Source organism: Euprymna scolopes, chromosome 31, assembly GCF_053919585.1.
Source record: "Euprymna scolopes isolate OS-2025 chromosome 31, ASM5391958v1, whole genome shotgun sequence".
In the NCBI taxonomy this organism is placed as follows: domain Eukaryota; kingdom Metazoa; phylum Mollusca; class Cephalopoda; order Sepiida; family Sepiolidae; genus Euprymna; species Euprymna scolopes.
This window is the reverse complement of record NC_136512.1, coordinates 15,946,960-15,968,772: the sequence shown is the minus strand read 5'-3', so window position 1 is coordinate 15,968,772 and position 21,813 is coordinate 15,946,960. Positions and strand designations below refer to the sequence as shown.

General features: G+C 31.5%; 1 protein-coding gene across 2 annotated transcripts in view; it reads left to right on the top strand.

The window, feature by feature from the left end:
• The window catches only part of LOC145255649 (putative tRNA (uracil-O(2)-)-methyltransferase), a 93,567-nt gene that overhangs the window by 4,091 nt on the left and 67,663 nt on the right, over positions 1–21,813 (top strand). For both annotated transcript variants that reach the window (XM_080114191.1, XM_080114192.1), the window contains exons 2-7: positions 1,242–1,365; positions 5,920–6,133; positions 8,445–8,513; positions 11,538–11,642; positions 13,531–13,602; positions 18,364–18,470. In XM_080114191.1, coding sequence (XP_079970317.1) covers positions 1,242–1,365; positions 5,920–6,133; positions 8,445–8,513; positions 11,538–11,642; positions 13,531–13,602; positions 18,364–18,470 — 691 coding nt within the window. The remainder of the gene's footprint in view (positions 1–1,241; positions 1,366–5,919; positions 6,134–8,444; positions 8,514–11,537; positions 11,643–13,530; positions 13,603–18,363; positions 18,471–21,813) is intronic.

Sequence of the window (21,813 nt, the reverse complement as noted above, 5' to 3'; positions counted from 1 at the left end):
ATGACAGCAAGCTGAAGGTAGCCATGTTTAAATTTTTAGACCACAAGGAAGAGAAGGAGGCGCCACGGGGGAAATACTCAGTCTAAAACACCGACACCCCTCCTACCCATGTGAAATAATAGCTTTTCTTCCTTCCTCGTCGGTCCTGGATATGACCTAAAACTATATCCAATGGTGAGGCTCCACCTTGCGGGCCTTGGGGAGTGTGGAACCACCCTTTAATTGCCATTGCTCCCAGGTCCACTCTGACCCGGAGCAAATTAAGTGAAATTTTTTTTTTTTGAAAACTTCATTCCATAACGGGTACGTACAATATAACTTTTTTTTTTTCAATATTATTTTTTTTTTTCTTGATTAAACTGTACAAGTACCAAATTAAAATACAAATTTGATAAAATTTAATAAACAAACTGAATTTTACTTTTTATGCATAACAAATTAAGGTACAATAAATAACTCCTGCTGATTCCTTACTCACGTGATATTTAGGCACGTCATTCGAGTAACCTAGGATTCTTATATCAGGAACAACAAGCAAACGATTTTAATTTAGACGGACTACCATGCCGTTTTGTTTTTTGGTACTTATGCACTTATGTTACTATGCTAAGATAATAATGCTATAATTTAGAAAGCCATTCTTAACATGGGGAGGGGAGAGAGTTTTATAACCATTCTGTACTTTCATCTAACAATTTAATTAAAGAAAGATATCGTAAAACTCGAATTTAACTTGAAAATATGATTTAAAAAATAGCATGGTAACATAAATGCATAAGCACCATTTTTTTTTTTTTTTTTTGCTAAAAATCTTTATAAAATATAAACAAGGTTTTTGTTAATTGTCAGTATTTTTGAGATGAGGTGTTTTCATTGATTGAGATTGTCGGACTGACTTCCTCATCTTGGTTGTTATCGTCACAACGTTTCGGCCGTTTTGCCCTCCGGCCTTCATCAGGTGTTTTGTATCGAACTGGGGAACCGTTTGTTAGGAGTCTCGTAATAATAATAAAGGGTTGGGTTCAAGACTCCTAACAAACGGTTCCCCCAGTTCGATACAAAACACCTGATGAAGGCCGGAGGACAAACGGCCGAAACGTTGTGACTATAACAACCAAGATGAGGAAGTCAGTCCGACAATCTCAATCAATGAAGGTTTTTGTTTTTTTATTATCAGACTTACAGGGAATATCTATTTTAGATTTTTTTTTTTTATTATTTTTTTTTTTTTTTTTTTTCAGATCAACAAAGAAAGCAATTTAAATTTTACCCTTTAGCTCTGTTTAACAATCTTGGGCAAAAATCCTCAACAGAAAATGAAATATTTTACAGTTTCACTTTTAACGATGAAGAAGAACCGAAAAGGTTGGTTGAAATATTTTTTTTCATATCTTGTTTTTTTGTTTTGTTTTGTTTTTTTAAAATACATGTTCAAAATATTTATTTTGATCTTTCTACCAAATCAGAAAAAATATTTATTTTGATCTTTCTACTACATCAGAAAAAATATATTCAAACCACTGACCTCAGCTTATATTGTTCGAATCAGGAAAAAGTGAGTTTGTAAAGTCAGTTGAATATAAAAAAAAATTTTAGTACCACACTATAACAAACAGCCTTGCTGTTTCTTTGGATCCACCAGCAATGTGGAGAATGGGATGTACTACGTGGTCAATAGTCTCTCCTCCGTATCGCTCAGACTAGCATCCAAGGGATGTAGCAAAAGCCTACTATTTTCGGTGATTAAAATGTATGGTAAAAAAACGCCTTGGGGAAACAAACTTTGATTCATTCAGCTTAAGTATAATAATAAATTTGATGTTTCTTCCTTACAAGAGCAAAAATCGAAAAATTGAATTTCAAGTTAATCCAATGGTGTCTACTTAATTATCATGTTGCAGTAATTAACGTATCCAAAACTTACAACAAAACGATGAGGTAGAAAATTATTTATTAACGAAAACAGTTTTTATTTTTTAAGCAATTGATTTTATTTTATTTATTTATGTATTTATTTTTTTTTTTTGGCAATAGAGTAATATACTTTTGCAACAAGTTTCCGGACTCTGATTACGAACATTTTGAGATGGAATTGGATGAATTCAGAAATAATGAAAAAGGAATGTGTAATCGCAAAAGCAAGGAACAATGAGAGATAACTCATTCATGATTTTAAAAACTAGATCGATTAAAGAATTGAATGTTTTGCTAATCTATTTATATATATATATATATATATATATATATATATATATATAGTAATTTATAAAATATATATGGCGATTAAGCTACACTGAATATTCAGCGTTTCATCCACTCTAGGTTGTTTCTCGTTTTTATATGGTCCTCTTCTGTTGAGGATTTTAGTTAGCCAATCAGCTTTCTAATATCCACCGCGCCCCTTCCTATCAGCTAATGGGCATGCATTTTATCGAACAAAGGATCTGTTTTAGAACTAGGTTAGTGGTTTAAGGCAGACATTTTCCTCGTTTTTTTGTTTTTTTTCTTTTTTTTTTATATATATAAATATACATATGTGTACACACATATATATATATATATATACATATATGTGTGATCGTTTATGCATATTCATGTTTATTTAATTTATTTATTTGTTTATTTTCTATTGTTTTTGTTAGTTTTAAAGCTATTTTGTATCGCTATCCTAGAGTAAGTTTTATTTTGTGAGCACAGTTATTTGCTATTTCTCTTCTACAGTTTAATAGATTTTGGGGTTCTTTAAAGTACAGGATAGCAAATTTTTCATGAAGGCATAATTTACATGGGTCGTCTAAATGTCTACACGTGGTAGCTTGTTTTATTATTTTCCATTTGACTACCGGCGAATGTCCGGCGAATATATATATATATATATATATATATATATATATATATATATATATATATATATATATATAAAAGTGAGAATGTTTATGTGTGTGTAAGGACACTTCTCAACCTATATACTCAACAAATGTTTGATCTACAGACTTGAAATTTGGTATCTAGGGTATTCAGATATGTGGAAAACTTTCAAATCGGTTTTCATCCAGAAAAAAAGGGCTGCTAAGGAGTCAAAATTGAAAAATTGGTACTTGGTCGTCAGTGGATTTTTATCTATTTTTTAACTGTTTCACAAGGTTTGAAAACGCTTTTTAAAGATCTTGCCAAGCTGGTCTAATGGTTGATGTACTTGACTCACTATCTTTAGGTTTTGGTTTCAATCTCAGCTCGAGTATTGTTCTTTTTTACAACATGTGAAGTATTGTTCTTTTTTACAACATGTTTAGAAAAAAAAAAACATGCACGCATGCACATGTCTCAGTTTCTTTCCATTTCTTTTTTAATGCATTTTTTTAAAAGGAATTTAACGTTATGTTTTAATACTGGGCAACGCCAAATACATCTAGTATATATATAAAAGTTAAAATGTCTCCGTTAAAGCATGTATGCAAATTAGCAAGTGTGTGTGAGCTTGCGTCATGTGAAAAGAAGAAAAAATGCTCCACGTGGCTGAAAGGAGAAGCAAGTTGCATGCCGTGGAAGATGGACGTGTAAATACGAGGGTGCCAAATGGCAGAGGGGCAGATACTTTTAAAAAAGCACATGTGAAGAGACTTTGGAAATAAAATGAAATGCGTTATTTTGGAAGAACAACAAATAAATGCATTTCGTTTGCACTTTTAAAAAATATAGATTTTTATATATTTCCTCTTTTTTTTGTATGTTCTTTTGCGACAGTACCAGACAGTGTGTGAGTTCAAAATGTTTGAACTGTAACGACACAATTAAAAAGTAACGGCCATGTTACTTATGGGAGATAACTCATTCATGATTTTCAAAACTAGATTGATTAAAGAATTAATCTTGGCCTTCGCGTCAAGATCAAAGTGTTTTGGGGTTTTTTGTTCCCCCCCCCCCCCGCCCTCGACACAAATGAACTATTGTACGATTTTTATTGTTATCTTTTTTTGTTTTTACACGTCAATAAAAAATGTTTTAAAAATTGGGAGTTAAGTAGGATGTCCCCCAGTATGAAAGGGTGAATGCGGTATTATGGTGAAAGATACTAGCTGGGAGAAACTTTTGATTTTGTTTAGTTCTGGAGTGACAAGGATGACCAACGACACCCACAATCCCCCCCCCCTTTTTCAGTTGGCCATGTGCCTAAGTTTTTTGTTCAATGTTGATTTTCAATGTATTTTTAACGAATAAAGGATTTAATATCTCAAAGTGTAGTATCTGTTCTTCAGATCTACACTTCAATTTCTTGTTCTCTGTCAGTGGAGGAGAAATCCTTCACGACTGAGACAATTTTTATTTTTGTTCCTTTTCTGCACATTAAAAAACGACCCTGGTGTCTAACTTTGTCCCGTGGGGAGACATTGTAAATAGGAACCCTTAATGCTCTGTCTTTCGACATGACTGACAATATGTCACAGACACTCTAAAAAAAATGTATTATTAGTGTTGTACACCTTCTGTTGAAAATGGCAACAAAAATATTATGCCTCACCAGTGTTTCCACTAATATACACAAAGAAAAAAAATTAGAAAACACAACATTTCCAGTTGGAAAATTTAAAAAATATTTCGTATAAATATTTGTGAGAATACTGGTAGAGCATAATTTTTTCTGCAAATTTTTTTACAGAGGTTGTCAATGCCTCCGTTCAGTCTCGAAAGACAAAGGATATCCTCCTGTAGGGGCAGCTGCATGGTAAATTGTGAGGCAAGGGTTGCGCAATCTCAACCACACCTCTCCTGAATCGACACTGTTTGAGTCCAGTGGCAAGGTGAAGTCCAGGACGACTTGAAACAATGCCGAGATAAGCAGAGAGCACATACAGCATCTGGAAGTCTCAAATTGTCACCCATTTAGTACTGACCAGGTTCTACGTTGCTTAACTTCAGTGATCCAGCAGAAACTGGTGTGTCAACATAATTATGCTGTACAGACGTTGTTCAATGATATAATATAGATATGTCGTTTCACTATTTACTTCGACGATGCTCAATACTTGTGTAGAGCTTACTATGACAATAAATGACGATGATGATTTCCAATAAGAATGTACAAGGTGCCTTCAATAAGTTTCCAGACTTTTTTTGTTGGGGACTTTTATTGATAATACCCACATGAAACTCTAGTCCCCTTCAAAGTAATCTCCTCCGGCTGCAATGCATTTGTTGTACCGTTCCAACAACCTCTGGAAGACCCCATGGAAGTCTTCCTGTGTGAACGTGTCCATGACCCTTGTGTCACAACCTCTTTCATCTTCTCAATTGTCTCATAACCACAGCCTCTAAAGTTTTCCTTGAGCTTAGGGAATAACCAAAAGTCACAGGGAGCAAGGTCTGGACTATAGGGAGGGTGAGGAACTGTCTTGATGCCCATCTTGGTCAAATAGTCTGCGACAAGGATGAAGTTGTGGACTGGTGCATTCGCGCAAACTATTTATTAACACTAAAAAAAAAATAGCATTACAAGAACGATGATTGTAAATATTGTGAGTCCACAATCTTGTCCCATTTTTTTTTAAGAGTTACTTCCCTTTATTTCTGCTTATAACACAAATATTATTGGCTACATATGTGGACACATGTTTTAGCTGTGATTTCTTTTGAAATCCATTGCTATGAGGTACTAAGCTCAACTGACTTCAAATGGCATTTGAAACATGTATGCACATATGTAGTCAATAAATTTTTGCATGAATAAGGAAACTTATACAATAATACAACTCTCCTTTATATTGAGCACTATTTTATAAACACCAGAGTTTCATTAGATTGACATCTTGGAAACGATAGCAATACAATCATTATATACAAATAGATACACATTACCCTTTATTATAGAGTGTAAAATTATTATTATGCGATTTTTTTTTTTTTTTTTTTTTTCACTTGTAGAATTGTTTTGAATGTGAACGAAACGCAAAAAACAGAATCTGTGAGTATGATGAGCTTCCAATGGCTTCAAGAACGTCTCTTGGTCAAGCTTAGCCGCTGGGCAGGGGAGGATAATTTGCGCACTCAAGCTACATCCCTTCGGACAGTCTCTGTTGATGCCTACCATAGACTTTATAATGAGCTAAAAACCAAATATGGACCTGATCTAATAGAGGTGAGTTTTTTGGGGGTTTTTTTTTCTTATGGAAGTTGCTGCAGACAATGCATGAAGCCACTTGCTGTGTTCAGCTAACAAGAATGAAAAATGAGTATAACAGACAGGAGATACCTATTGACCTTAATCTTGAAAAGACCAAGGCTATAGGTAATAGGAAAACAGTCAGCAGGAAGAGAGTTCCACAAGCCTGCAGTTCTTGGAAAAAAGCTACTGGAATAAGAAGCTGTATTACAATGAGGTATCAAGACAGTGAATTGATGAAGACCACTAGGTCAATGAGTCAAACGAGCTGTAACAAAGGAATCAGAAAATAAATCGGACAATTCTGAAGAACACACGTCATAATAGTATTTGTAGAAAAGAATGAGACTAGCAACATGAGTTCCGTGAGAGTGAGGGTGCAAAGAAAAAGAAAGACTGAAGCCAATCGAATTACATACTTCTGAACCTTATCAAGAATCCACAAATGGAGCAAAAATTCACAAACCCAAATAAGGTAGGATTTTCAAGAAAATGAAGTTGATAATTCTTGGTCAACTGTTACACTACAGACCATATAAACTCTTTTCCTAGAATCCGATAAAACCACGAGACAAAAAGAAAGATATACTGTAACATAATTAGTTGATTAGAGGAAAATTAACTTCTTTACTAACTCAACATTTGAGAGATAAAGGAGAACTTTACTTGAGTATTCAAATATTTATATATGCGGTTCCTTCAATAAGTTTCCAGACTTTTTTTTACAGGCATTTAAAATTGTCGTAGATTATTGAAAATTCAGTATGTTATTGCTATACATCTTATGAGATGACTGACTAAGTTTTATGATTTCAGGTTCAAATTAACAGCTATAGCAGGAATTGGAATACACTCTACTAAAGTCTGATTGTCACAGCTGGTGAATTTCAAAAATGCAGTTCTTGGAAAGAAGATAGTGGAATATGAAGATGTATTACAATAAGGTATCAAAACAATGAATTAATGGCGACCACTAGACCAATGAGTCAAACGAACTGGAACAAAAGAAGCAGGAAATGAATCGGACAATTCTGAAGAACACACGTCATAATAGTATTTGTAGAATAGAATGAGACTAGCAACATCATTTGATTAATTTATATGTGTCGAGACCAACCAACTTTAAACGATTGCATTATAAATTTTTGACAGGCCCATTTGAAATGTTCAACCCATTTGGTACAATGGAGAAAGTGGGCCAGGAAACCAGGTTCCAATTCTCGATTGAGTTGTACCAATGTGAGACTATGTTCAACTGAGGTAGTTGAGTGCTGGTATTGGTAATTTTGGTGTTATATGGGCAGGAATTTTTTTTCTGAAGGTTGGACCATCATGTGACTGCAATACATATGTTTCTTTCAGGTTGATATGTAAATAAACAGTGAAATCAACTCAAAATGTCTTACTTCTATATATGACCTCGTTGCTCATCTTATTTTTGGTTCTTATTCAGAATTCAAACTAATTAAAAAAAAAAATATACAGAAAACTCTTTGTGATGTTGGGACGATTAATCAGGAATCAGAAAAATCGGAACTTTAGGAGGTATCGGAATCGGAAAAATATGTGCCGATTTTCCGATGCCAAAAACGATTCTTTTAATTATCTTTTTAATTTGATTTTGTTGAAAGGCTGTCAGTAAAAATGATAAAATGATGAATATTTAATCATTTTCAAATTACCAACATTAGTAAAATCTATAGATCGTCACCATAAATGTTTTTCTTTTATGTTTGAGAAACTATTTGAACATTTGACATCTTTTTTTTTTTACGGTAATCAGGGAAAAATTACTAGTTTATAGTTAAATATTTAGGGATTTATAAAGAATCAGAATCTATAATTGTATCAGAATTGGTAATTTAGTATGAAATTGGGAAAAATATTGGCACTAGCATATACCCATTATGGAATGAAAATATCATATTCCAAAAATCACGTAAATTAAGTAGTTTTTTTATATATATATATAAAAAAAATTTTTTTTAAAGATTTTAAGCTATATTAAAAATAAATTGTAGCAATTACAAGGCTGATTTTTCTCTGTAGTTCGAATTGGGTTGTCTCCCCCCCCTTTATTTATCAAACATGGTGGATCAAAACATAGTCTTGCTTTGTCATAAAAATTGATTTTCTTATTTAAAAAAAAACTACTTGATCAATTTATGTGATTTTTAGAATATGTCATTTTCATTCCATGACAGGTACATACATCATAAAAATCTTTCTGTATTTTTGTTTTTAAATTAGGCTGAATTCTGGACTTGTATCTTTTTTTTCCCCCCAGAAATGGACGGAAAAAACGGATCCTCAAAAATTTGTTTATGAAGACATCTCCATCGCCACTTTCCTTCTGGTATGTGCTTTTTTTTTTTTTTTTTTTATACAATACTTTGTTCCTCATACAATCAATTAGTAAAGTATTTAATCCTATTTCTTTTTCATCTCTGACAGTAATTTGTCACTGCAATTTATTCCTATTTACTTGGCTCTCAAATTATTGTTATTATTATTATTATTATTATTATTATTATTATTATTATGTTTTTATTATTATTATTTTTATTTTTATTATTATTATTATGTTTTTATTTATTATTGTTATCATGTTTTTATTATTTTTATTATTATTATTATGTTTTTATTATTTTTATTATTATGTTTTTTTTATTTTTATTATTATTATTATTATGTTTTTATTATTATTATGTTTTTATTATTTTTATTATTATTATTATTATGTTATTATTTTTATTATTATTATTTTATTTTTATTATTATTATCTTATTATTTTATTATTATTTTTATTATTATTTTTATTATTATGTTTTTATTATTTTTATTATGTTATTATTTTTATTTTTATTATTATTATCTTATTATTTTATTATTATTTTTATTATTATTTTTATTATTATTATTATTATTATGTTTTTATTATTATTATTTTTATTTTTATTCTAATTATTATCAATATTTTTATTATTTTCCTTTTTATTATTTTATTTTCATCATTATTTTTATTTTATTATTTTTAGCTAGTGGGATCTGTGAAAATTCCACAGCAGACTCATTCATATGTAATATATTGATGTTTGCATTTTGTATCTGTTCAGTGTAAATGGAGATGCTCTGATATTATTGTACCTATTTACTATGCCTCCCCACGGGACAGAGTTAGACACCAAGGTCGTTTTTTAACGTGGAGAAAAGGTACAAAAATAAAAATTGTCTCAATCGTGAAGGATTTCTCCTCCACTGAAAGAGAACGAGAAATGGAAGTGCAGCATCTGAAGAACAGATACTACACTTTGAATTTGGCCAAATATTATTGTAGCTTTTTTGTTAAAACTGCAAAAGTATTTATTTAAGCTAGCAGGAGTGCCTAGCTTAGTTCGGTCATAAAGTACGCTTAAATATATTTTAATTCTTGCAGATTTCATATATATTATTATAGAATTAATGTTTTATCGATTTTTATATATCATAAAGTTGCGATCTCAAAATTAAAAAAAAAAAAATTTATATTGGATTCATCAGCTTGAATTGAAACTGAAACCAAAACTTATGAAAAATATATATGTGCATATATATATATATATATATATATATATATATATATATATATATATATACTTTTTTTAAGAATAGATTTTAAACTCTTCCGACTTAAGGTTACTAATACTAAAATCTAAAAGGTTATGCAAACAAAAAGCTACATTCCAAAGATTTATTTTTAAAATTTACATTTTTATTAAATTAGGCTTTTTACACGTGATCAAAATTATAAGACCAGAGACAAAAATTCTATTAATTGTACAAAAAGTGTATGAAAACATTCAACAATCAAACTTAATAATGAGTTCTACCTCCACTGCTTTTGATGACTTCAAAAATTCTTTGGGGCATGCTAGAAATAAGGGTTTCCATTAAGGTGCAGGGGATCCTGCTCCAGTTCATTTTTTGTTGAATATTGTTTGCCATTTCGATAAACCTCTCTTGTCATCCATCCTCAAACATTTTCAGTTGGGTTCAAGTCCGGTGAGCATGCAGGATGGCATAAGAGATGGACTCCATTTTCTTGTAGAAAGCTCAAGGTCCGTCTTGCAGTGTGGATTGCAGCATTATCCTATTGGAATAATCATCCATCCCCACACAAACGATGACCCTCCATCATCAAACATGCTTTTTGTAGCATACTAACATAACCAGCTACTGTCTGACGACCCTGCACCACCTGGAGCTCCATCATCCATCTGTAAGAAAAGGCACTCCATACCATTACGGACCCTCCACCACTCTGACGTGTGGAAAAAATTTCAAGGGGCATGTTTTTGTCATGCCAATATCACTGGAAACCATCAAGACCATCTTAACTGAATTTTTTCTCATCAGAAAACAGGACTTTCTTCCACTTCTCAACGTCTCAGGTTTGATATTCACGACCAAATCTTAAGCGGTCCACTTTGTGACATGGAAGCAATCGAGGAATTTGTTTACGCTTTTTATTTACCATGCCTTTTTGTTGTAAGTATTGTCTGACGGTTATTGGACTGCAATCAACATCTGTAACCGCCTTAATTTGACTAGAAGAAAGTCCTCTGTCATTCATAACAACCTGCCTGATTCTCCTACTCAATGCAGGAGAAATCGGGGGGGGGGGGGCTTACCAAAGGATTTTGCTTTTCCATAATTTTCAGTGTTCTTTAGAAAGTTGCAAATAACAGTTTTATTGCGATTTACCTTAGCTGCTATCGCTCGCTGTGAGAAACCTTGCTTATGGATCCTAGAATTCGAGAGCGCTCAACTCCGGTTAGTTTTCTTGCTTTAAGCATAGTAACACCTAAACTGAACTAAAAACATTAAAATTACCATAAATCTAACAATTTATACCCTTGGTCTTATAATTTTGATCATGTGTAAAAAGCCTAATTTGATAAAAATTCAAATTTTTAAATAAAATTTTTGGAATGTACCTTTTTGTTTCCATAACCTTTTAGATCATAGTATTAGTAACCTTAATTTGGAAGAGTTTAAAATCTATCCTTAAAAAAGGGTTTCTTTTTAAAGATTTTTAAGTGGTCTTAAATTTTGGATCAGCAGTGTATATATAACTTGAGTTCCTTCAGTTTTAATCGAAACTGAAATCAAAACTTATGAAGAATTCTTGATAAAATTGTTTATTACAAGAAATGGAAGTCCATAACAAACGACTTGGATGGAAGCGTGACACAGAAAATAAATAACACACACACTATCATATTATTATATAGATTATTGTTATTTTTGTTGTTTAGTTCATTGTTATCATTTTATTATTGCTGTTGTTGTTGTTATTATTATTATTATTATTATTATTATTATTATTATTATTATTAGCTTATTTGGGAAAAAGAACAACTGGAATCTGGTTGTTCCAAACAAAGTTTTGTTGACTTGGGTTGCGGCAATGGACTTCTCGTTTATCTCCTTACATCAGAGGGCGTGAGTAAATAATTTTTTTTTTATCCGTTTTACTTTAAAACTAATTCTAGAATAATTCAGAACTTTTACAGATAATGATTAATAATATCAAAAAAAAATATTGAAAAAAAATAATAGAAAAAAAAATTTTTTTTTAAATAATATTGAAAAAAAATAATATTGAAAAAAAAATATTGAAAAAAAAAATAATATTGAAAAAAAATAATATCGAAAAAAAATATTGAAAAAAAAATAATATTGAAAAAAAATATTGAAAAAAAATAATAGCAAAAAAATTTTTTTTTTAAATAATATCAAAAAATAATATTGAAAAAAAATAATAGCAAAAAAAATATTGAAAAAAATAATAGCAAAAAAAATTTTTTTTTAAATAATATCAAAAAATAATATTGAAAAAAAATAATATCGAAAAAAAATATTGAAAAAAAATAATAGCAAAAAAAAATTTTTTTTTAAATAATATCAAAAAATAATATTGAAAAAAAATAATATCGAAAAAAAATATTGAAAAAAAATAATAGAAAAAAAATTTTTTTTTAAAATAATATTGAAAAAAAATAATATCGAAAAAAAATATTGAAAAAAAAATGATAGCAAAAAAAAAATTTTTTTTTTAAATAATATCAAAAAATAATATTAAAAAATAATATTGAAAAAAAATAATATCGAAAAAAAATATTGAAAAAAAATAATAGCAAAAAAAAAATTTTTTTTTAAATAATATCAAAAAATAATATTGAAAAAAAATAATATCGAAAAAAAAAATAATGTGGGATTACAAGCTGATAACTGCAAATACATCAGCCATAAGAGACAATCCTTTAACGTTCCTTTTGACTTGTACTGACTGGACACAAGCTGGTAAAAATGAGTTGGATTCAGAATTCTAGTCATTAAAAATCATTTCATTTCAAATAAAAAAAATTTTTCCCTTTTTTTCTTTTTCTTTCTTTTTTTATTTGTTCCCTTTTTTAATTTTTTCTTTTTTTTTTCATTTTTTTCCTTTAGTTTTTTTTTGTTTCCTTTCTTTTTTAAAATGTTTTTTCTTTTTCGTTTTTTATGCTATTTATTTTCTCACTCTTTTCTCTTTTTTTTTTTTATTTTTCTCTAATCTGCCTCATTTAGCTTTCTCTTTTTTATCGCTTTACTTACTTTCCGGCTTTTTGGCTGGGATCAAAGTACAGCATCTGTTCTATCCTCAGGAAGAAGATCCTTCTAGACTGAGACAATTTTTATTTTATTTTTATTTATTTTATTTTTTTTACATTTTCACCTCGAACAAGGCACAGTGCAACTTTGATGTAGGGGGATACTATCAGGGACATAAGTTGCAGGAATACTATATAGGGAGTTGAGCAGCAAATCCAGAGTACCTCTCTTTTCTCTCTCTCTCTCTCTCTCTCTCTCTCTCTCTCTGCGGAGCTAGATATCAATGTTAAAAACTGACCTTGTGTCTAACTTTGTTCTCCTGAGAAAATGACTAAATACAAATTCATGTCGTGATACAAAAGTCTTCTTTTTTTTATATTCTTCGGATTACTCTTCTCATCTTGAGTTTTTTTTTTTTCACAACGTTTCAATCGATGTAACTTTCAACTTTTTTTAGGTGTAGCTTACCGAACTCATTAATCTTTTTTGTCAGATTCTGGAATCTGCATGAAATTCCAAACCTTTATTTAATCGATGGAGGTAGCATGCCCTTATTCCATCGGCCATGACCAGGTAGAAGTCATTAGTAATTTGCTGTTGTAATTTTGAGTGTCACACTGAGGATCGAACCTTTAACCTCTAGAAGAGTATAACTTTACAACTGAATTTTATCAAGTACTCAAGTACTTGATCTACTGCACCATGTGTCCTTAATTTTTTTTTTTTTTTTTTTTTTCAGCATCCAGGTTTGGGGATAGATATTCAGAAAAGGAAAATCTGGGATCTCTATGGATCCAACACAAAATTGGAGGTAAGTAAACTAACTCCATTGCATGAATGTTGAATGGATGCAGTGTTTAGTGGTGTGTTTTTTAATTTTTTTTTTTTTTTTACTCACGTTCACCTCTAACAAGGCGTATCGTCACTTGGACGGTAAGGGGCTACTATTTGGGACCATGCCTAGGAAAGATTAACAAGATGTTGGTTTATGCTACTTTTAAACTTCTGCATATCAGTACAGTCAGGGAAGCAGGTAGCAGGAATGGAATTCCAAAGTCTAGCTGTTTGAGGGAAGAAACTATTAGAGTAGAAAGCTTTCTGGCATGTAGGGACCTCAACAGATTTTGTTGCTTTAGGTTGTCGAGGGGACACAAGTGCAACAAGTTCATCAGAGTACATTCCATTAGATGTAGATGATGGATTTGTCGTGCTATATTTAAATTTCTTCCAGGATGTTAAACACAAGGTCAAACGTAAAAATATGAATCCTCCTTTTTAATAAGTAGGATCTCCCGATCAAATAATTTATAATCTGGAATATATTAATACCGTGGTAAATTTAGTGTGCATACATACATGTGTCACGGTTTCCAGATTATAAATTATTTGATCAGGAGATCCTATTTATTAAAAAAGAGGATAGAAGGTTATATCATACTACAAACATTAAATTAGTGTACGGATACGCTAATTTAATGTCCGTAGTATGTAATCACTTTCTATCCTCCTTTTTAATAAATATAGTTGTCTTCTCTCTTGATTCAGCTATGCATGTAAATGGAAACTTATTTTCTCCTTTTAACCTGACCAGAATTTATGCAGCCAAGTGCTTGACAACAAATGCTGACACTGACCAAAATGCTGTTTCCGTGGTCTTCATTTTCATCTTTTCTGGTCCTGGATATGACCGTAAACTATATCCAGTGGTGAGGCCCCAGCTTGCGGGCTTTGGGGAGTGTGGAGCCACCCTTTAATTACCATTGCTCCCATGTCCACTCTGACCCGGAGTGGTAGTACCTGTTAAGGTCCCAACTATGGGTTAAATAGAAACCGACTTGAAAACAACAAATATATTCTATTAAAAAAATTTTCTTCAAAATCTTTGGATTCGGCATTAAATAACCTGAAAAGGGTTGATATGCCGTAAAATAAAAACAACCAATCATCTTCTCTTCTGGCTGTGTTGTTGTCTCTCACATTCCCGACTGCCAAAGAGAGCGTAGCAGAGAAGAGATCTCCCTGCGAGATCTAGCGAGAGTTAAGCTAATTTACATATAAATCAACTCCCTCAAAGAGGATAAAACTGGTTGACATTTAAAAAGCAAACGACATACTATCTGAGTATCCACTGCGACGAACGGACTTCGCTAAAGTGATGACCCCCTTCTTTGACGAACACATTATTGGTTTAAATATCCTACTGGAATTACAAAAGAGCAACTTTTTTTTTTTTTAATTCAATTTTTACCCCAAACAAGGCACAGTGCCACTTTGAAGTAGGGGGCTACTGTTGAGGACATAAGTGTCAGGGGTATTATGAAAGGAGATGAGTAGCAAGATGTCTGTTCACATTACACTTGAACTTCTGCGTATCAGTACAGTTGGGAAAACAGAATCCCGGGAGGGAGTTCCAAAGTCTAGCAGTTCTGAGGAAGAAACTATTGGAGTAGAAGGCCTTTTTACACCTAGAGATCTCTACTGTGAAGGGGTGGGATTTAGCTGCTTGCCGGGTTTTTGCGGGGGTATTCACATCGAGGGGGGTACAAGTGCTTGTAGTTCGTCAAAGCATTCACCATCAAAGTACTTGTAGAACAGGCAGAGGGATGCAACATTTCATCGATGGGACTGAAGCCTAGATGACAGTTTAGGACCTATTAGGTTGACAACTCTCTTTTGAACACTGTCAAGGAGTGAGAGATAAGTAGCAGATGCATTAAGCCAAATATGACAACAGTACTCTATACATGGGCGAATGGTGGCCATATAAAGGTACAGGATACTTTCAGGCGTAAGTAGTTTTCTAGCACGGTAGAGAGAGCCCACCTCTCCACAGCAGCCTTGGCAATACTCTCAATGTATATATTCCAGTTCATGTTCCCTGTAAACATTAGGCCGAGGAGTTTAAAGGAAGTATTTTCAGGAAATGTGTTCTTGGTCATTTCTATTGGTGGTAGAGAAGGTTTCTTGTAATTATTGAAGGAAACAAGCTTAGTCTTGGCAGCATTGAATGTGACCATCCATTTTTGTCCCTGGCTCAAAAAAAAAAAAAAAAAAAAAACTTTTTGCTTCAGACGAACAGATTATTCATTATTGTAAGTCTTAACTTAAACTACATTGAATATTTTGCTTTAGTTTTGATAACATTTTTTCCTTCAAATTTTGAAGAACATCTGACAATTTCCTTTTATTTTTATACACTCACACACACACTAAAAAAGACGATTTTTCCTTTTAGTATTATTTATTAATTGTGACATTTTATATTTTGAAAAAAAAAAAACAAACGTTTTTTGTATGCAAATTTCTCTTGGACAGCTAGTCCATAAAATTTTCTTTTGTTCATTTAATTCGTTTGTTTTTTTTTGTTTTGTTTTTTCACTATTCGCAGAAGATGCAAAATTATGGTTTGCACAAGTGGACTTTTTTTTTAAATTCATGATGTCCCCCACCATAATCAGCTACGCATTTTGTGTTGTGACATGCCGGCACCATTAGCTAAAACAGTTCAGGATATAATAATTTACATATAAATCAACTCACACAAACAGCAAAGTGCGTAAAACCGGTTCACGTCTAAAAAGTAAACGGCATGCTGTCTGAGTATCCACCGCGACGAACGGACCTCGCTAAAGGAGCGTGCACTTACTCGCAAGTATAAGAAAATAAATAAAACAAGAGAAACAAAAAAAAAAAAACACAGACTATATAACATCACAGGAACAAACAAACAATAAATCCTCGAATTGCTCCAAGCCTCGATTTGCCTTCAATTGATCTTAGCTGGAAACTGACCTCAACTGTCACAAACTCCGTAAATGACTCTCACTCCTAAAAGTATCTGTAAACTAACTCAGCGCTTCTATATTAACAAAAAAATATTCAATTTCAAGTGAAACAAATGGTACCTACCTAATTATCAGCTCTCAAATAATAACATATCTAAAAATTACGAAAAACGAATGGGTAGAAAAATGATTTAATTAATTAATGAAAAAAGAAATTTGTGAAATGAAGCGAAATCATTGTTTGGGTTACTAAAAAAAAAGATAAGTTGACAAGGGGAGATAATTAAGTTCTGTTGTTGACAAGGGGGAGATAATTTAGTTCTGATGAACGTAATTCAAAATGTTGGACAAATTTTATTCCTTATCTAAACTTTATCGGAAACTGTTTTTCATTAATAATTATTTTCCTACCTTATTGTTTTCTGTTATTTTGGGACATGTTACTATTTGAGACATGACAATTACATAGGTACAATTGGTTTTACTTGAAATTCAATATTTTTTTGTTGTTATAATATAGAAGCACCACTAAGTCTGAATATATCGACCTCTATTGTTCAATCTTTTGTCCTTGTTACTGGCTCGCAAAAAATCTTTGATCTGGCCTGTGGAGCTCTTAAAAAGTTTTAAATGTAGAAATGTGTGAAAATAGACTTGTGCTTTTTCTTTTCTGTTCATAAAATGAATAAAAGAATAAGGTTTTGAGGAATCAGTTTCACTAAAAAGCAAAGCTAATGAGCAAAACAATATAAAATACGTTTTTTTTGTTTTGTTTTTTTACCTGCATAGCTCTAAAAAGTTAACAATTAGGCCCCCTCTAGCAGTATCAGAAATTTCGTGAAAACTATTGAATAATTCCACCCGCCATCTTTCGAAGCTTATAACTCCTCGAAAAATGTCATTCAAGCCCTAATTTTTTTTTTCAATTAAAGGAGCAAGGACCAAGGTTTCATTAAAAAAAAAAACACAAAAACAAACAACGTGGGTTTTTTTTTAAAAAGGTTTTAAACTTCGGACTTTACAGGTAAATTTCTAAAAAACACTACTTTTTTTTGTTTTTAAATTTGAATATATTATTTATTGATCTTTTATCTTCAATTTGTGATATATAAAACTTCGGTGCATAAATTAATTATTTACTTTTTAAGAGACATTTGAAAAGGGGGGGCGTGAATTTAAAAAAAAAACGTTTGTCTAAAATATTATATTCGGTTTATTGGAAAGAGCATAACATTTCACATTTACCCTAAAAATATCGTAAAAATAGAATCAATAGAAAAATTTTGATAGATTTTTCAAGTTTAAAAATTGAAAAATACTGAACTCGTAACATTCAATTTCATTACTATTTTTTTTTTTTAATATTTCTATTACATTTTATACAACTTTAATAGTTTATTTTGGAAGTATAATCCATAAAGAAAAAAAACAACCCACCTTTAAAAGAGAAATTACGAGTTTTTTATATTTTATTTGCAGTTTAGTGTTAGGGGTGTCAAAAATTCCTACAAAAATTCTGATACACCTAGGCCCCCTCTCCCATTCATAAACTTTGGAGATCTGTGCTTCTTTTGTAAAGCAGAAAAAAATGGAAAAATTTGAATTCGGTACAAACGATTTTGGCGACTTGAGTTTTTGGGGGTTTTGTTTGTTTGTTTTTTTTTGTCAATTGGCTCTATTTGGAAGGACCTCTATCCTTCGAGTTGAGAAATTAGTGGCAGGAATAGGAGTACATATTGGATAAAGATGCATGAGTTTATTTAATTTTTTTAAATATTATTTTTAAGGTCAAGGCTCTCATGCCTTCTGCAGAGAATTTATTCCCAGAATATGATTGGATAATTGGTAACCATAGTGATGAACTGACCCCCTGGATTCCTGTTATTGCAGCCAGGTAAACTTTTTTTTCCTTCGTTCATAATAATGGAAGGGAGGTAATAAAGATATTTTCTGTTGGAAACATTTAAAATTGTTAGCAAATCCTCAGTCATAAAAAAATTGGGAATTTCTCGAAACATTTTATTCTTGCATTACTTCCCTTGTTTTCTAGATGGTGATAGATGATTTGGCGTCCCTGACGAAACATCTTCCAACAGATATTTTAACTGAAGAAATTTTTCACATTCTTAAACGAATTATTAGTAGTATTTGTAGTATTAGTATTTGTATTATTGTTAGAATTTTGACATAAAAATATTTTTCTGTAAAAAAATGTGCTTTTTTACTTTTAAGAACATTTCACATGAAAAAGTTAACATGTGGTCTAAAATGTAATTAAATAAATTGATTACGTGGTGAAAGGAAGAAAGTAAATTACACAAACAGGTGTGCCTCTCTCCCGTCGGATGGCAGAATGAGGGAGGGAAAGAGAAAGAAAAAATTTCATTTGTAGAAGGCTCGGTTATATACATGTGGCATTAATTTGCATTTTGAAACCAAATTTCAAACAATTTTTACAGTTCATAGGTCACCTTCTTCAGCTATATTTTGAAATAAACATTTTCTATTTTCATTCATTAAAACAAAAGTTATAATAAAATTACTGGTGTTCGAAAGTTCTCTGAATTAGAAAGGAACGTGAGAGACTATTTCTTCTGATTGGCTCTTGGTTACCAGAGCAACTTTTTAAACATTGACTGTTTATTTATTTATTTTTTTATAAGCGATACTGTGGTGATTTTTTTTTCACTCCCGGAGTGCTTTAAAAGGAGAGGTTATCTGCCCTTTGTTTATATTCTCGTGGCCCCCCACATTTTTGGGACGTATTATTTGTAATTAGGTTTTATTATTTAAATATTTTCTACGTTCATGAAATTAAGTTAATTTTATGCATGTAAAAAACTTAGATAACTTAATTTTGTGCACATAGTAAATATTTAAATAATAAATTAATTATATAATATATCATATGGCGCTCATTCGGCCCCACTTCAAGAAAAATAGGGCTCATTCAGACATTAGTGTATAGAGCCCTTAGAATCTGTGTCATGTTTTCGAGAACGGTATTTATTTCATCAGGGACAAACCTACTTGTCACCGTATTTATATGTAACTTCTCGTTTTGCTGCGATGTTATTTCATTTATTTTTTTTAATCATTATTTATTTTTCTTTCCTCTTCTTTGTGCCTAAATCTCCAATATACAACAACCATTAGCGTACTTATAGTTAAATTAATTTAGAATACATTTTTTACTCATTCTCGTCAACGTGATTACGACCAGACTTGGTCATAGTGGCGGGTTTTTCAAGCCAGCACACTCTTTCCACTCTAGCCAGCCCACGTGAATGGATGTAGTTATTCCACGCTCGCCTATGCCGGTCAAACAACTGGATTTTTACCCGATTCATTGAACAATAAATACCGTATTGTTCTTAATTGGAATGCGCTTGTTTGTTTTTCTTTGCGTCTGAGTTTATCTGGCTGTCCGATCAAGGTGTCAAATAGCATTTTTGCGAGGGCAGCACAATATGTTCTTCTAGTAAACTGGATTGTGAATTAAAAATGATTAAAGACATTTTTACTCACAATGGTTATCCGGAGAAATTGGTTGATAATATTATTTATAATAAAGTTAAAGCTCACAATTCTCCTACAGTTTTTGGTCCCTCCAAGTATCCTGTTTATTTAAAAATCCTTTTAATTGGTGACCCTGGTCAGTGTTTGGGTAGACTTGTTATCAAGTCTGTATCAAATTGTTTCCCATCTGTTGCTCTTTGCTTGATTTATCGTGTTAAGTCTGCATTTCCCTCAATTGTGAAGGATGGTTTGTCCTACATCACAAATAGTAATGTGATTTATCAATTCAATTGTCAGTGTGCTGCTGTCTATGTAGGTTGAACCCGTTTAAATTTGAAGACAAGAATAAACCAACATGTTCCAGCAAGCATCAGACTAGGTAAGCCTCATCACCCCTCGTTCACCTTGGAATCTGCTATTGGTCAGCACCTCGTTGAAAATCCAGCGTGTGTCAATGCATATAAAATGGACTGGTTTAGGATTTTACACCGGGCTGACTCTTCGAATCACCTGAGGATTCTGGAGTCAGTCTGTATCCTCTCACGCAGACCCTCTCTCTGTCGACAGAAGGAATTCGTAAAATCTTTGGACTTATTTGGGGATATATTTTAAATTTTAACTTCCCCGCATATCCCATTTTGTACATATATTTTATACAATTGTACATATTCTACAACGTATAATTTACTTGTAATTTTTTTTTTTACTCATAATCCCATTCGCCCTTCATTTAATTATATATATATATATATATATATATATATATATATATATATATATATATATATAAATTTTTTTTTCATTTCATCCATTCGCTATAATTTTATAAGTAATCCCCACTTAAGTCTTCGCTCTTGCGTGACATTTGTTTTACACTTGATATAAATTCAACGATTGACTCCTGATGAGTTTCTTGATGAAAGGGGCCCCTAGAGTCTGATATTTTAATTGAACGTGGTAAGAACTCTTTTCTTACGACTGTTTATCCTAAGGCGACATTTACCGGCTTCTACACGAATTGGCGCTCATTCGTCCCCACTTCAAGAAAAATAGGGCTCATTCAGACATTAGCCCTTAGAATCTGTTCTTCTAGTAAACTGGATTATGAATTAAAGAAGATTAAAGACATTTTTATTCACAATGGTTATCCGGAGAAATTGGTTGATAATATTATTTATAATAAAGTTAAAGTTTTCCATAAAAAATATGTTTAGTTACTTTTAAGAATGTCTCAAGATATATCCTGGAATGCCATAAATTATTTAAGTTTTAGGTATTATTATTATGGTTATTATTATTGTTTTATAAAACATTGTTACATTAAATAAAGTAGTTGAAGAAAATCATTTCATAATCGTGTAATATTTATTTCTTGCAACTGTTATGTAATTAAAGTTGGTATTATGTGCATTTGATAAAATAAGATGTCTCCACACTGCTGTCTATGTCTAGAAAGAAAACCAACGTTCAATAAAATGTATCCTATGAAATGGAAGAAAAAAGGAAAATTAAATGAAGAAAAAATATTTGTTCAAACTCCTGCTTTCACACGACTAAATTCAACTGAAACTTTTCACTGTCCGTTCTCTCTCTCTGCTGTCGAAACAAGAACTGCCATTGTGCTTTTCACTCATCCTTTTCATAACGATATATAGATATATATATATATATAAAATGTATTTATGCTCTGTTTACTCATTGAGCACTTTTTGGTAGAC